The sequence below is a fragment of the Pteropus alecto genome, unplaced genomic scaffold, assembly GCF_000325575.1.
Source record: "Pteropus alecto unplaced genomic scaffold, ASM32557v1 scaffold61, whole genome shotgun sequence".
In the NCBI taxonomy this organism is placed as follows: Eukaryota; Metazoa; Chordata; class Mammalia; order Chiroptera; family Pteropodidae; genus Pteropus; species Pteropus alecto.
The window spans coordinates 18,237,980-18,254,943 of record NW_006434835.1 but is presented as its reverse complement, the minus strand read 5'-3'; the positions used below and the strand labels follow the sequence as shown (position 1 = coordinate 18,254,943).

Genomic DNA, 16,964 nt, shown 5'->3' with positions numbered 1-16,964 from the left:
TTTTGGTTCCTGTGACTTCTTTTAAGGCATCTACCAAAGCAGAAATTCCTTGTTTCTCTGCCTAGTGATGCTGAGGGTACACAGCAGTGTATCTACCTCCCCTGGTCTGTCTGCATTCATGTCCCAGATGCTGCCAAGCCCACTCAGGCCAGGGCCTTCCATCCTGATAAAGATTGGCCTTTACTCCCTCCGAGCCTATGTTGCCTTTGACTGCAGGCCCTACGTCAAGAGCATCTCAAGTTTCCGTGGTTTCAGTATCTGTCCTCCAGAGTATTAGCTGGCTGGTGTTGACCCCCCCGCCCCGGGTGGTTCTGGAGAATGACTTCTCTTCTCTCCTCTTGATCCTGCAGACAGAGATCTCCTGGGTTGAGAGGACTCTCTCCTGTCCTTCTCTTCATCAAGACTTAAGTCAAATGTTACCTTGATAAATGTGTGAAAACCAAGTCACAAAACAATATACCATAAAAGGTTAACACTGATTTTCTGGATGCTGAAGGTATGGGTCATATTTATTTCTTCTTTTGACCTTCCTGATTTTTTTTTCAGATTTTCTGTAGTGAAGCTGTAAATGTATTAAATTATATCTCTAAAATATGCTCTCAAGATGTGCTTCATGAAGGCAAATAACAGCTCCGACATTCCTTCACACTTGCTGGCTCAAAATTACTGCTTCTGCTTTCAGAGCCAGGCAATTTAGAGGGGGTAGAAGTCAGGAGGGAGGGAGAAGAGGCAGCAGTGTGGGCCATTGAATTTTCTCTTTTCAGACATTGCTCTGGCAGCTAATTCCAGGGTGCTCATCTGTATGGTGGCAGCGTGACTTTCATGTTTTCCCCAAGGTGTTTTATGGCCTTTTTACAGTGATACTTTGAATAACTTTTTTTCGTAACTTCCAAATAGTGAAAAATATCAGATGATTTATCATTCTCCCTCTCTACTTTTCTTTTCTTCTTTGTCTCTGCCCATTCCTTATTCTTAGTCTCTTCACTGTCTTTTTTTTTTCAACTTCCTCCTTTTCTCCTGCTGTGTGCCCCTCCTCCCCTAATTCTCTTCACCTAATATTTAAAGCAAAACAAAACATGGTGGTGAGAAGGAAAACATTTGATCCTGTTAGCTGGGGTCATGGTGAGGGGAATGCAAATGTGGATTTATCCTTAGGTGCTAGGTGGCTTAAAGAGTAGTTCCAGGGGACAGTTTTAGCCCTTTACTTTTCCAGAAGGTAATTCAGTTTTCAGACTTGTAACAACTGATGCATCTTCATTTGACTTCATCCTTTAGGCTAGGGGAGGATTGCCTGAGAAATTGGTGCTTGTGCTGGGGTCCTAAAAGTGGCCGAGTAAATTTAACCAGTCACAGGGCGTGGGGTGGGCAGGAGGCCAGGGTGGGCAGGGCTTTATTCCAGCCCAAGTCTGCCTCTGTCCAGAGCACTTACTTGCTCCTTATTTGCCACCAAGAAAAGTGAGGTGTTACTGAGGACCCCTGCTATATGGACCAGCCAATGATGCCACTATTCAACTCAGAACTATTAGTTGCCCTGGAGAACAGGGACACTGAATTATATACAGCAAGAGAGACTGATCAGATCCTAGATACCTGCAGCATTCTTCTAACTGAGGACGAGACTTCCTTCAGGTCAGCCAGGAAGGTGACCTACAACTGCCACCTAGAATAGCGCCAACCTGTTGGCAAGACTGCCCTATCCTGTTAGTCATGCACCTGCCATTTCTGTGATGCTCAGCCTGTTTGCCAAGCTTCCTATAGGGAGAGAGCCTGGAATCCAGAGACTAGGCCCCAGCCCTTCCCTTTGGTGGTTGGCTGTGCATTTGAGTTCTTAGAGTCTGATCCCCTGGGATTGCCTCCTTAGCATGTCCCTCTTCAGACTGTCAGGCCTCTGACAAATTTCGCCCTCTTCTAGACCAGCCAAAGCCCCCTCTCAAGGGCAGGTGTCAGGTCTGGTAGTGGTTTACATGGAAACAGTGCTGGCTGAGCTTGAGGCCTTGGAGAGCCACCTGCTCTGACTTACGGTGTATGTATCTGGGTGACTATTCTCATTGACCTGCAGGTAGCTGTGATCTGATCAGTCTTTCTGCTGTATGTAATTCAATGTCTCTGTTCTCCAGGGAAATCAGCATCATCTCCAAGAAGTTCTCAGGTGGATGGCAGCATCACTGGTTGATTTATACAGCAGGGGTCCTTGGTAACATCTCACCTTTCTTGGTGATGAATAAGGATTGAGTGCTCTAGATTGAGATAGACTTGGGCTTAAATAGACCCCTGCCCTCTCTGGTCTCCCACCCCACCCCACTCCCTTGAACTAGTTAATTCTACTTATTTACTTTAGGACCGAGCTCAAGCATCAGTTTCTCAGGCAGTCCTCCGCAGCCTCAGGGATAAAGCCAAGTCCCTGTCTTATGCATTCTTATAGGGCCATGTATCTCTTCTTTACTACACATACCAACATTGAGACATTGCAAGGATTTGTAAGGTTGTTGGACTGTTTTCTGCAGCCCCACCACACTCTAAGCTCCTCAGCCTATCAGCTCTAAGAGGGTAATGTTTAATTTTGCTCACTACCAAGAGCGGAGCTTGGCACATAGGAGATGCTCGATAAATATTCATCAAATGAATTAATTACTCTTCGTTCCATACCTTTGGCCTCTAGGACCTTGAGAAAGTTACTTAACCTCTCTGAGCCTCAGGTCCCTTGATAGAAATGGTGATAATAATCCCCCATTCATAAGATTGTGGGATTTACATGAACAATGGTTGTAAAGCACCCAGTGTGTGGCCTGCTTATGTAATAAGCACACACATAAAGTGTTGGTTTTTCCTTATTTTTTTTTCAGCCCTGACTATTGCACAGAGCAGCAGTTTAAAGGTTTAAAGAGAGAAAAAAATGTCCCCCTATTTCTTTGCCCTCCTCCTTTCTTTATTACCTTCTTCCTTGGTTAGATAAGGCACAGAGTGAAGGGTCAGAAAATCAGATTCTTGATGTTTCGCTAATGAGATGACCTTGGGTAAAGCATTGGCCCTTTCTGTGTTTCAGCTTCCTCATATATGTGATGGAAAGACATAGATGGATGGTCTTTACAGTCTTTCCCAATTCTCTCACCTTGGGTCTTTGCATAGGGGTCAAGGGTGACATTGCCCACTGTTGTTCATAGTGCAAGATGAATGGAAGCAGAAAGGAAATGCAGCATCAGAACAGGGAGAAGCAAATTAGGCTATTGGCCTATCTATTTTTAATACAAGCTGAGTTTATTTTAGCAATACAGGTGAAGAATGTTTAAAAATGTATCATCATGACAATGCCCCTTGGTAACAGCACAAGGATTTTTAGTGTATCTTTCTTCAGAAGAGCTGGAGGGCTTTGTATATGCTGTCTCATTAATTCTCAGACTGTCCCTAAAGTTGGATGGGAAAGCATGATGAGTTCTGTTTTATATGCAGAGAAACAAAGCTTCAAACAGGTTATGTAGCTTATCCAAGGTCGCACAGTAACATCATGCAGTACCCAGGAACCCAGGTCTCTATCTAGCACATTAACCTGTTAGAGCATTCTGTTTCCAGTCTCTGGAAATGTGCCCAGTCTTGGGTGAGAGGTCTTTGTTCTGAGCAATGTGATATTTAAAAGTGTGGTTTCCTGGAGGATAGACTCTTTTTCCTAAAATGAGAGCGGTGATAAGTAGATAAAGAGGGATTGGAAGGGCTGGAAGTTAGTAGAAAGTTTTCTTGCCCTCTCCCTCCCCACATCCCAAATATCTTTTCCCTGGACTAGCTAAGGCCCCATCTCAAGGGCCAAGCATCAGACCTGGTGGTGGTTGCCATGGAAACAGTGCTAGCTGGGCTTGAGGCCCTAGAGAGCCAGCTGTCTTAACTGAAGGTGTGTGATTCTAGGTCACCTTCCTGGCTGACCTGAAGAGATTCTGTCATCCTCAGTTAGGAGGCTGTTGTAGGCATCTGCAATCTGATTAATCATTCTGCTGTATTTAACACAGTACAGCTGTTCTCCGAGCAGCAGCATCTCTAAGAGGCCTGGTTGGAGTGGCATTCTTTATATCAGAAATCTTCAGTCATATATCCTACCCTGATTCTCACTATGTGACCTAAAGTGGGGGAGTTTATGCCTTCTGAGCCTCAATCTTCTCATTTGTAAAAGGGGTTAACTAACAGGACGATTGTGAGGGTTATGAAAGTGAATGGCTCTGAAAGGTTCAGTGAGTCATAAATCAGATGGATGTGTGTTTATTTAGTATGTACTCATCTGTGCTGGAGCTCACCAATTTCTGTGAAAGTGGCAACTATTGCTTCCCAACTTGAAATATCAAGTCAAGAGAAGAGCCATTTGTTTCTAGGTAGTTTGTAACTTCTTGTCGAACTTACCTGGAGACTACAGGCCTCACTGGTGGGTGGTTGTCCCCACAGGCACTCCCTTGCTCTGAAAGAGCAAGGTCTTTTCTTGATGGACTTGGTTTTCCTGGCTGCTGGGTCTTTGTGCCACTTGCAGTCTATTAATTATTTAGTGCCTGGTAAAGCTCTCTGAGATCACAAGATGAAAGGCCTGGTCGCAGTTCAGAGTTTTCCTTTTGACTGTTATTCTAGTCAGCATATTTTGGGGGGTGAAAATAGGCTTGAAATCACAGTGGGGTAAATTTCTTAAAGAGTAGAGTGCAAGCAGGCCACAAAAATGGACCCAAAACAAATAGTCATGTTGCCTGCTAATGGAATAATGGAAGCACTTGGGCCTGTGTGTGTATGCGTGCGTGCGTGCGTGCGTGCGTGTGTGTGTGTGTGTGTGTGTGTGTTTAGAATCAGGCTAACTGGAGAATGACACCCTCTCCATTGCTCTTTTAAATTAGTACAAATACCAGTTAGTCTTCCTTTGCTACTACCTTTAGAGTCCATCCAGGCCCGGTAGGTAGGACCAGTGACGAAGAACACCTGGAACAGATTCCAGTGTAAGAGGAGACGTTACAGGGCTCACAGGCTAATCAGGAGTGCTTGCTTGGGAATCTGAGATCATCTCTAGATAATCAAAATGTAGCAACTTGGGACACAAATGTCACATTGCCTTCGTTATCTGGCTTTGTCAATGAATTATGAGTCTAGTGACCATAGACATAGTTGGGAGATACCTCTGATTTGACCCCGACCTTGACCCTCGGAAGCATATGCCACAGAACACTGAACAACAGCCCCCATGAAGAGTATTTTCCTAATTCTAAATCTGTGAGCTTCAGATTTCTAAGTGAAATTAATATACTGTTATACTCCATTGTCAGGATCAACCAAAGTAGCTTGAACAACATGTTCGATAAATGACCTAAATGTCACTGTAAGTGGCAGTAAACTGTGGTGGCTAAGGAGGCAGGAAGGCCCAGTTCTCATTTTGTTTTGGTCCACTCTGAATCCCATCTCAAGCTTTTATGAGGCTTCAGCTCAGGAAAGATGGGGAACCTTGGAGAAGGAAAGATTTGGGTGAGGCCTTTAAGAAAGGATAGGATTTAGGAATGAAGGGTTGGAGAAGGAGTTTCTAGGCTGGATCAGCACGGCCAGAAGTTTGGAGACGTGTGCAATTGAAACCATAGAATGTGAAAGGATCCTGAGTAGGAAATAAGGCCGAAAATGTAAGTAGTGGCCAAAACGTGAAGACTTCAAATTTTAGTCATTTCTGCAGCAACCACTTTGTGATTCCCTTTTTGGTGTGGGTCTAGTATACTCTGCAAATAACCCGCCTCCCAAGGGTAGGGGCCTTGATAAAATTTCCTTTCTGTCACCCTCACTAGTCCTTAATGCTGTGCCTAGGGAAGGGCAGATGTGGTTCACCACTGAATGAACTGAGCAATTTTACACAGGCCTTTTTGGGTTTGAGGAGAGGCAGGAAACATGTCAAAATGATGACTTTTAACTATATAAGAGAATATGATAGAAGATAATAATTTTTTTCTTCAGAATTTGAGCTACCAAGAAAGACTGCAAATCTTCCCTGGCAGAATGGGAGTGGGGCTTAGAGAAAGGTGAGGTGCAGTAGGGCTGTTTAGTTCCATTCAAATTCCGCCCCGCACACTAATAGCTCCTTTCTGAATGCGCCAGCTGGAGGAAATGTGAAAGCAAACTGTGGAGAACTGACAGTGTGTGAACTGGAGAGGACCTGAGTGAACAGCTAGTTCAAACCTCTCATTTTCCAGCCATAGAGGAGGTATGGGAAGTATGTGTGTTTAGGACAAAGACCACATCTGCTAACTCTTCCTTTATTTACTCTGAAAATCATATCTCGGCTTTTCAGACTAAATGAACTGCCTGTTAGAACTCCAACATAACCACTGACTCTAGTAGTCATGTAAATTCACTGAGAAGGTTTCTTTGACTGAACAGGTACAGGCTAATCATGGTGAATACTGAAACCGGTTCTCTCAGGCTGCCAATCCCAGATAGGAGGCGTGTCCTGTATACCTGGGCTTGCTGTGACTGCTCATCACCACCATTTGACATCCAGACTACCATTTCTTTGGCCACGTTAAGCTTTGCTTTGTGTGACACAAAATCATTGTACAAGAATGCATTATTAAGTGTGTTTTCAAATAAGTGGGGAAACTAGCAGGTAGTCACTGATTATTTTATTGTAGAAGGAAAATAAATAAGTAAAACGTGTACAAGGCAAGGCAGGGGCAGTTCTAAGGAGTGTTTAGAAGAGAGGCATTTTTACATTTTATTAATGGAAGGTTTGTAAAACACGCTTGATAGTGAACCCAGGGCATTCATGTAAATAACTGTCACACACACATAGCTCTTTGTCATTTATACCAACACGTGTATGATATATTCACTATATTATGTACATTGGTTTAGGAATAAATAGACACAGAGTGAGACATGTAAAAATAAAGACTGGAAATAGAGACATTTCCAACTGGCTTAAATTGACGTAGCAGAGATCATGGATAGTTGGCAGAGCTAATAATTACCTAATGAATAATAGAGAAGCAGCTATTTGGGAGCACTTTTGATTTCTGGACATTGTATTCAAGATCCCCAGGTATAGGAAAGGAACCAAGACTCCCATTCATTTTGGATTCTGAAGCAGAGACAGAAGCATAAAACTTCAAGAATGGCACGACTGATATTTAAAGAGTACATCATGCACACATTATCTCATCTGGCCCTTACAAAAGGGCCTGAGAGTTGAAGGAATGTACATTGTTCTTGCTCTTAACATCTTTTTCAGAGCAGAGAGGTTCCATAGAGCATGCGATTAGCCTGAAGTTCAACAGCTGAGAAGTGCCAGAACTAATAATTTTCTCGAGGGCTCTTTATTCACTTGACAAATATTTATTGAGTCCCTACTATGTGCCAGGCATGGGGATGTAGTAGTAACTAGTACAGGAGATACACAATAAACAAATTAATACAAACATAATAAATAATAAATTCAGGGCAAGTGGATGAAGAGTAGCTTATGGTGAGTGACATTTTTCTACAAGATGATCACGAAGCTCTTTCTGAGGAAATAACACTTGGGCAGAGACCAGGATGGAGAGAGGGAATGACTGACCATGTGTGTCTGGGGGAGAGAAGCTTTCCAGGCTAAGAGCACCACCAGTGCAAAGGCCCTGAGGTGGAGTGTCCTTTGCGAGTATGAGGAACAACAGGGAGGTCCACGGGGCTGGAGCTCCACGAACAAAGGAAAAATGGTCAGAAATGAAGTCAGAGAACCAGAAGCCAGGTCATGTGGGTTCTTCAAGGGTAGGCCGTGGCAAGAAATGCAAAAGCGATTTCAGGGCTGAAGTGTTGATCTAACTGCTGTGTGGAGAATACCCTAAAGATAATAACAGAATTAGGGAGATAAGTTGGGAGCTTATAGCAGTAGTCAGGGTGAGAGGTGATGTGGGAGAAATGAGAAGGGGAAGATTCAGGGAAAGCCATCAAGATTTGTTGATGAATTCATGGGTGTGAGGAAAAGGAAGGCTTCGAGGATTTCTCCTTGGCTTTTGGTCTAAGTAATCACTTTCTGAAATGAGGACTACTTGGAGTTTAGGTGGAAGGACATAGTATTTATTTTTTCATGTGTTAAGTTTGAGATCAGGCAATAAATGAAGATTCCAAGCTGGTAGTTGGTGATATATTGATATATTCTGCTGCTCAGCGAGGAGGTAGGATCTGGATGTGTGAATTTGGTAGCACTTAGTACATAGATGGCCTTTAAATCTCTGAAAGTGGATGGGATCGTTTCGGGAATGAGTTTAGGTGGAGAAAAGGCCTACGTTCTGAACTTTTAACAACTGTCAAATAATAAAACAGGACCCTCACCTCACCAAATTAAAAAAAAAATGCTGAGCTTATTTATATTGTCAGGCAAAGAGAAATTCACTAAGTAGTTCTCTAAGGAAGAAAAGTCAGTGTTTGAAGCCTTGGAAAGGGAGTTACATGATGACCATGCTAATTCAGAACTGAAAATCAGCACTTTGAGAAGAAGAGAATGAGCTCATAAGTCTGAATGTGATTGGTTAAAACAAGTCCTTTGTTCATCGAGGTCCAGGAAAGGTCTGATGTCCTGAGGTCACTTAGAATTCATGGTCATTGATTGCTGTCAGCTGGTTAAAGCCACTGTGATGAAATTTAGTATATATCTATGATATCTCCTAGGGATTTGCTGCTGGTAAATGGAGAATGTTTCTTTTGCACATCCTGCAAAGTGGGGAGGATCTGACAAAGAATGGTAAAGAGGACCTGCCACTAAAGTAAGAGGCAAGGACTATAACAACCAAGAACCATGTAGTCACCAAGACGTGAGGAGTCCAAGAAGCAGGGATGATTGGCAGGATCCAGTGCTGCTGAGAGGTCTAGTAAGATAAGGACTGTAACCTGGGGTCTCTGGTGACCTTGACCTGGAGTAGTGGAGACAATCTTGATTTTATTGAGTTTAAGAGAAAATGGGAGAGAAAAAGTGGAGACGGAGGAGCATAAACAGATCTTTTAAGAGAGAGCTGTGAGGAAGAGCAAAGTAATGGGACAATGGCTGGAGGAGAGTGCGAAAGTTAAGGAAGTTTTTTCTTTCTTTTTTTTAATACGGTATTTGCTGCAGATGAGATTGACTTGGTAGAGGGGGGAATTTGCTGATGTAGGAGAAAGGGGGGACTATTGCAAGAGCAGATTCTTTGAAAAAATATGAGATTAGCATCTAAGTGGGATGCTGCCTGAGGAAGAGCAAAGTAATGGGACAATGGCTGAAGGAGAGTGCGAAAGTTAAGGAAGTTTTTTCTTTCTTTTTTTTTAATACGGTATTTGCTGCAGATGAGATTGACTTGGTAGAGGGGGGAATTTGCTGATGTAGGAGAAAGGCGGGACTATTGCAAGAGCAGATTCTTTGAAAAAATATGAGATTAGCATCTAAGTGGAGATGCTGCCAGAGTATAGATAGTATACCCATTATAACAGGATATAAGGTAGCATATACAAGTATTGACACTTGTAGGTTGATAGACTTGCTTCTCTTTCCTCAATATAAGAAACAAAGTTACTAGCTAAAAATGTGGAGGAAGGGGAGAATGGAAGGTTTACAGAGTAAGAGAAAGTTGGAAGTGATGGTGCTGGAGAGAGGTAAATTGAGCTTGTCAAAGAAGGCACTAAGATTCCCGAGGGTACTATTGTGGTTTGTAGTCATGAATTTAAAGTGAGACTTGTCAGCGTTGTGGTATATTCTTCTTCCCCTTCTTCTCCCCTCCGCTCCTACCACCACGTTCAGCTGCTCAGGACAATTGTGAAGGAGGAAAGAGGAAAAAGAGTTGCATTGTTTACAAAGGAATTGGTTATAGCGATGAACCCTGGAATTCTCTGAGGACGTAAGGAGGTTATGCATGGTGGGAAAAGAGTTGCATCAAGAAACTGGGGATTTCACTCTGTCTGGACACCCTGTGGTGCCTGGAAAGGGCCAGGAGGAAAAAAAAACAAAAACAAACAAAAAACAATACCTCAAAACAATCTTATCTGTAGCCAGTTAATAATGTCCTATTTTGACTTTTCTCTCCTCACGTGGTGGCCTCGGCCATCTCCTTTTGGCCTCAGCTGGGCACCTGGAAGCTCTTGCTCCTACTTTCTCCTCCTTTTCTTTTTATTCCTCTTCCCCAGGGTCCAAGATACACTCTTCTCGAGCCAGTGGGTCTTAATTCACATCTTTATCCCATATTTTGGTGCTAGTCAGGCCCATTTCACTATGGATCCTCATATTTTCAGAGGGAAGCACCAAAAAAATAAATAAATAAAAGAAAAAAACAAGGCTTTCTCTTGCTTAAATGGATTCCTTCTCATGGCATCCTGTTTCTCTGTGCTAGAAACCCCCTTCCCACTAGGGGCGAGGATGGGGTGGGGAGGGAATGTTAAAGGAACAGAGAGCTTCTTCCCTGTACTTGCTAAATGCAGAAGTACTTCCATCTTTATATTCTAAATTTATAAATATTTTATGAACTTTGACTAGAACTCAACGTCTCTCTCAGTGCTTCTGAAGTTGTTTTGGCAAACAGTTTCATTCATTCATGTGGGCTATTTTTCTTGGTCTTTATCTTTCCAGGTGAAGAGGCCGATCCTTTGGTTGATCCCTCCATTAATACCTCCAGCCTCATCCAGTAAATCACCACCTACTTCCCTCTTGGGATTGTGTGAGCTCAGTCGGCTGGCAGAAATTCTAGGAGTTACTGTAATGGCGAGATAAAAATTCCTGATTTCTCTCCAGTATTCAACTTTGAAGATGCCCAACAATTTATTGGCTTTTTTTTTTTTTTGATATAAAATGCTTTAAGCTTATCTTTAGAGATGACCCACTGTGATGCCCATGGCTCCTCTCTGGGCCATGATTCAGTCCTCAGAGCCCTTCTTTTTGAATGATTTCAGATTTTTTTAATCCCTGAATATATAACCTGGCTCTTGTCCATATTAAAAGTCATCTGTCATTCTTTGCCCACTCACAGATTCATAAGTGCTTCCTGAAGTCTATCCCCACCCACATGAAGTTGTTAATACCATTCCTGAACTGTATCATTCAGAAGTTGTTAATACCATTCCCGAACTGTATCATTCAGAAAAATGACCTCCCTTGGAAACAGGGGAATACGGCTAGGCTTGATCTTCCTTTTACTTGAAAATTACTTAAAATTTGAGCTGCGCTGATGACTCAGACATAGAAAGGCCAAATTTTATTCACATGGAGGCAATTGTAAGGGGTTGGTTGCCAGAGTCTTCTCAGACCCCTCACACTTTTGTCCTGTTCTGGGGTATGCTCAGTGGTGACCTCTGACCTTAGCCATTGCCCTTTGGGACCCTGAATGGCCCTGTAGAGAGCTGTGGAACACCCTGAACTAGTTTGTGGGGCTCCATAAAGGGTGGTAGAAAGACTGTGAGCTATAGCATGAGACCAACCTGGTCTGTTGACTCTGGTCTCCTGCCTACTGGCTGGGTGGCCACAGTCAGAATATCTAATCTGGCTGCAAAACAAGGGCTGACAATAGTACTTATTCACAAAGTCGTTATAAGAAGTGAATCACACATTTAAAGCAGTTAGCATAGTGCCTGGTTTACATGTGCTCAGTTTATATTATTAATTATTTAAAAATCTAATAAACTTAAGCCTGACCCCAAATAGACTTATCAGACCTTAGGCCTCACCTCTCTCAGACCCATCACCCATCTGGAAAACAGAGATAATGCGAGGGCAAAATGACACGGCTTCTTTCTGATACTTACTGGCATAGCTCCTGACCCCTTTCAGTGCATTTCATCTGAGCCATTTTGTAGAAATACTACCAGAGAGATGTGTCTGGGCTACACATGTATATACTAAACAGAACCTATTCTTAAACCCTTCCTTCTTTAGCAGAAAAAACGTTGCCTGCCATAAAACATTAGCAAATAGTGACTGAGTTGGGGATTTCTGGAAAGAACTACATAAGAGGATGCAGTACATGTTCATTTGATTTGTAGATTAATTTAATTTTTTAAAAGTCGAATAAACTCAAGCCTTTCCCCAAGTAGACCTATCTGGCCTTTGGTGAAATTGCTTTTCACTGCACAAAACCCACCTGAGGTACTGTTAAGCAAAAGGATAATGCTTTTGCTCCTTTTCTCTCAGTTTTTTGTTCTCTCATGCAAATCAGAAAACATTAATCCCTTTTTGGCTTACTGGATTCTTGAATATGGGAAAACTCATCACCTAGATTTTTTTTTTTCTTAATAACATAATTGTCAAAAATTCACAGCTTCTGAGTGCAATTTCAACCTTCTCGTTAATCAGGCAATAACCCAAGCAAACAACATTAGGTGATGTTACAAATCTGAACATAGAGTAGAAGTGTTATTTCGATGAGATGAATCAAAGTTCTCTATAAAGTTGCACAAATTTTGGATAGAACTCTTAGACCAAGCCATTCAGAAGCCTGCCTTCTAGTTAATCTCCCAAAGATCTTCAGCAAGAGTCATACTTAGAGCTGGCTGTCCTTGGTAGAAAATGTGCATTGAGGTCCTGAGGTCAATTCAATATTCTAGTGGCTCAGTCTTTTCCCCCTCAATTTATAATGAGTGTCATGAAAGCTTCTTATGAACTTTCTGTTATAAGCGATGAGTGATAGCTAAAAGACACATCCTAAGCACATGGATTAGTATTTCTTTTTTTTTCCTTTTTATGCCCAGGTCACAGCTCCTTAGAGTCACCAACAGATTTGCCTTCTCTTCCTCCTGATTCTTTTGCATGGAATCTGACCTGGATAATGAAAGATTCCTTTCCTTTCCTGTCTCATCGCAGCCGATATGGTAAGTATATTTTTGATAGTTATTTGTGATGCACGATCACCATCTCATAATCAAGGAAGCTGTGAATTTCAGTTTGTTATTCATTGCTCTCTGTGAATCCCTCAGCTTCCTATACAAACGAAGGTTTTTTTTTGTGCCCTTAGTCTTCCATTGGCACCCAGCTTCACCAGACCATTCCACCCAGGCCTGTCCTCTCCAGACTTGTAGCTGCATTTCGTATCCTGAAAGAAGCCAAGGGCTTTGTTGCTGCCTATCCCATTCTCCCCAGCCTTTATGGAGTATGGTATTCCTAGTACCAATCATTTGGTATAATGCTTATTTACATTTTGACTATGATTTTCTAGATATAGGGTTCTAACCCATGAGTGTTTCTACTCATGGTGATCTCTTGAGATAGGATTGTTATTATGAGGGTTGCAGGTCTTCTGGGCCCCTCAAGTGACTCCCTTACATTTGGGTAACTCCTTAAAGGTGCCTCGACTTGTTCCCAGATATTATTTCAGATCAGTTGATTCTGCAACAACCTGAGGGGTACGAAGGCCAGGTCCTATTTTGTTTTTACAGATGTAGAAACTGAGCTTAATAAGAGAAGGCATAGTGGATTCTCTAACTACAAAACCAGAATTCTTCCCTTATGTTCACTTTTCTCCCAGGGGGCTGCCTGCTAGGTTCTATCCTAGGAACCCTCAGGAGGTCATATTTACTTGGTGGAGGATTCCTTATTCTCTGTGCTCATCCTAACAGCTCATGGGAGATGGGCCTTTGCAGAGGAAAGAGTAGGTTTAGAGGAGCCGATGTATTTCCAGGTGGACATTTTTTCTTCTCTTGAACTCTTCTACAGTGAGCTCCACAAGGGCAGGCACTAAGCTGTGCTTGCTCCTCACTTTATGCCATCATATAGAAGACACTCCTAATGGTTGTGCATGATGAGTGAAAGCAGGAGGCTTCCAGGGATGGAACTCACTTGTTAGGCCTGATTCAATTAAGTGTTTATGAACCGGGGACAGCACCGAGTTCTAGATCTTCTCTAGTCATATTTACCTATTCCTGATACTTAGTCTCTGCCCTTGGGCCCAAGCTTTTTAAAATGCACTTAACAGAGATCTTCTACTCACTGCTGCCCCTCATCCATAATGCAATTAGTCTTGATTAATATTAAATGTATCTTTCATTTCAAGCTTAAAAAAATAAATGCATCAAAAACCTGAGGGCAGTTTAGGATTATACTTTTCTGGGATGTTTCCTGCTATTCCTAAGCCACCCCAGTGGGTGATGAAGATCAGCAGTTGTCAGGAGATTCCAGATAAGAATTACTTCTTGATTTTATTTAAGCCAGATATTCAGTGTCATCTTATAAGGTGACACTGGTGTCTATAAATAATGGGTGGGTGTCTATAAATAATGGAAATCTAGTCTTTTGTATTGTTATTGCGTTTTAACCAAATTCGTGGTGAAATTTATCTTTGGATAAAATTTTTGAGTTTACTTTCAAAGTCATCCATAGGACAATAACTTTTATAAAATGGCAGAATGTCCTAAAAAATCAGGTCTACCTCCTGCATGACACAGAGGGTATTACATTTGTCCTCTGTGGAATATCCAGAAAGAGTTTACAGGTTGAGAAAGCCACTGGAACTTTCAAAATGCTACCTACCACTATTTGGCCCTGATACACCTACTTTCTCTTCCCCTGGGTCTCATCTTTCTCATCTGTAAAATGAAGGTGGAGTGGCATGCTGACTTGGGGCAAAGGAGTAGATCTGGAAGATTCCAAAGATCCCTCTTAAACTCTCCTTGTTGCCTGGAATGATTTCCTTTCTTGACGGAGCGGAGGACCTAAACCACTGGCCAGACGTTGCCCAGATTCTTGATGAGGGTGCCAAAGTCAACACCATTTTTGCTATTGATTCACAGGATAGGAAGAGCTGATTCTTGATTGGTGGCTCCTTGACTAAGTATAGTGGTAATTTTAGAGCCTCTTCATCTCCTTACTGCATTTAATTCAGCTGAGACTCATAATGACCCACCTACCCCCGCCGCCCCACCTCTGTGTATCTGATCCAGTGTCAGATGCTGGAGGTGATAGAAATACAAAAACGAGTAAGACTTGCTCCTGTTCTCTTAGAGCTCAGAACCTAGAGAAATAACTGTGTAGGCAGCTAGGCTCATTACCACAAAAAGTGACTCTGGGGGCTCACCCCAGAACTCAGAGATTGAGGATTCATCCTGAGACCCACTGCAGAGCAAACTGAAAGCAGAGTTAAGGCCAAGACTCCTGTCCCCTTAAGAATGTTTGTGGTGGGGAGTTCAGCCCACATCTCTCTCTATGAACTAAAGAGGCCAGCAGGCTCATTGGTGATAAATCCACACCTTTCAACTGCATGCCATCAAAGGCATTTTAAGAAATGTTAACAACTTCATTAATTTTAAGACCTCAAACTTGGGCAGAGAAATTTGACTGGAAAATTGCCGCCTGAAGGGATAGTTCTTCAGACAGTGAGAAGTAACTAAGTCTCAGCAAGTCGATGTGGGCATTTTAGTGATGAAGCTTTGTGCCTGGTTGGCTGTCTTCACCTGCATCCTGGGGAGGAGGTGGGAGGGATGATGAGAGTAGCATCAGCAGCCTGGCCGTAGGCATCATGACGGACAGCGGCGGGCCAGCCCTCTCAGACTAGCTGTCCAGTCCTGAATTGAGTATGGCTTTCTTTTCACCAGCGTTTTATGAGAAGAGACAAGGTGGAAGGAGGCTAATAAGATTTACTCACGCCCAGCCTATAATTATCTGCTTGAGGAAAAAGTTTGGCCTACCTTTTTGAAGTCTCCCTATATTTCTTCTAATTTATGTTGTAGCCTTTTATGTTGTGTAAAATATATTCTCTTCAATGGCATTTGGTGTCAGATTCCAGTTCTTTCTCACCTCATCTTGAATGACGAGAGCCTTCTGATTTCATCATCAACAAGCAGAGCGTCATTCATTGCATCTTTCTCCCCCTGGGCTTTGAAGGAGGGGGGACACCTAAAGAAAAACTTTTTTTTCTTCTATTATCAGCTCTGATGTCTTAAGACTTATTTATAGGCTTGACTACAGGATTGGGCTCTAATTACTTGCCCAGATAAAAGTCTGTTCTATCCAGTAGCTCTCAAGTTATGGAGCAGATGAGCAGTTAGAAAAGACTGAACCCAAATTTTCTGACATCAAGCTGAGTGTTCTTTCTATTACATCACAAAGTTAATTCAAAGATGAAGTCTCCCTTCCATGAGAGGGCTCTCATTTCCTGGACAACCTGGTGGTTGGACTGAATGACCAGTCCGATATCCAAGATCTGGGCAGCTGTAGGACCAAGACTTGATGTCCCCAAATTGAAACTATCCCTGGCAGGTCAGGTATGTCTCCTCTTCATAAATGGGGAAGGCCCCCTAGGCACCTTGGGCCATCTTATCTTCCTCCCCATAGACCATGGTCCCTGTTGTGGGTTGAATGAACTCCCAACCCCTGGTGCCTTATTCTGAAGTAGGGTTCTTGCAAATGCCACCAAGTTGAGTCCCACTGCAGTGGACCATAATCCAATATAACTGCTGTCCTTCTAAGAAGAGGACACAAAGACACACACATAGGGTGAATGCCATATAAAGATGTAGGCAAAGATTAGACTGATGCATCAATAAGCCAAGGAATGCCACGGATTGCTGGCAGCTAACAAAACTGTGAGAAAGGCATGGGGCAGATTCTCTCCTAGAGCTGTCATCTTCCCTGATGATGAGCTGACTTTAGACTTCTGGCCTCCAGAACTGGGAAAGAAGAAATTTTTGTTTTAAGCCACACAGTTTGTAATACTTTGTTATGACAGCCCTAATAAATGAAAACAATTTTCATCCCTCCAGTGTTCCAATGTCCAGAACATTAACTCCTGGAAAAGGAAGATGCCTCTCAACACCCCAACATCAGGGCACAACAAAGCCATTGTTGGACTTTAAATAAAAATATATTAAAAATTGGTCTGCTTGCAAGCCCATGGGACCCATCCAATTTAGGTACTAGTGCTTTTGGAAAGAAAGAAAGAAAAATTAGACCTTTTAATTACTTTTCCTGATGCTGCTACTACTATTACCAGTCTGGTTAATGTTTCAGTTTCCTTGATTGAAAAGACTAGGTAGATTAAATATATTTCAAC

General features: G+C 42.5%; 1 protein-coding gene across 1 annotated transcript in view; it reads left to right on the top strand.

Moving 5' to 3' along the window:
- ALK (ALK receptor tyrosine kinase) overlaps nucleotides 1–16,964 on the top strand; it is a 621,621-nt gene that overhangs the window by 161,324 nt on the left and 443,333 nt on the right. Inside the window, exon 2 of the mRNA XM_015588147.2 lies at nucleotides 12,673–12,792. Within this exon, the coding sequence (XP_015443633.2) occupies nucleotides 12,673–12,792 (120 nt within the window). The remainder of the gene's footprint in view (nucleotides 1–12,672; nucleotides 12,793–16,964) is intronic.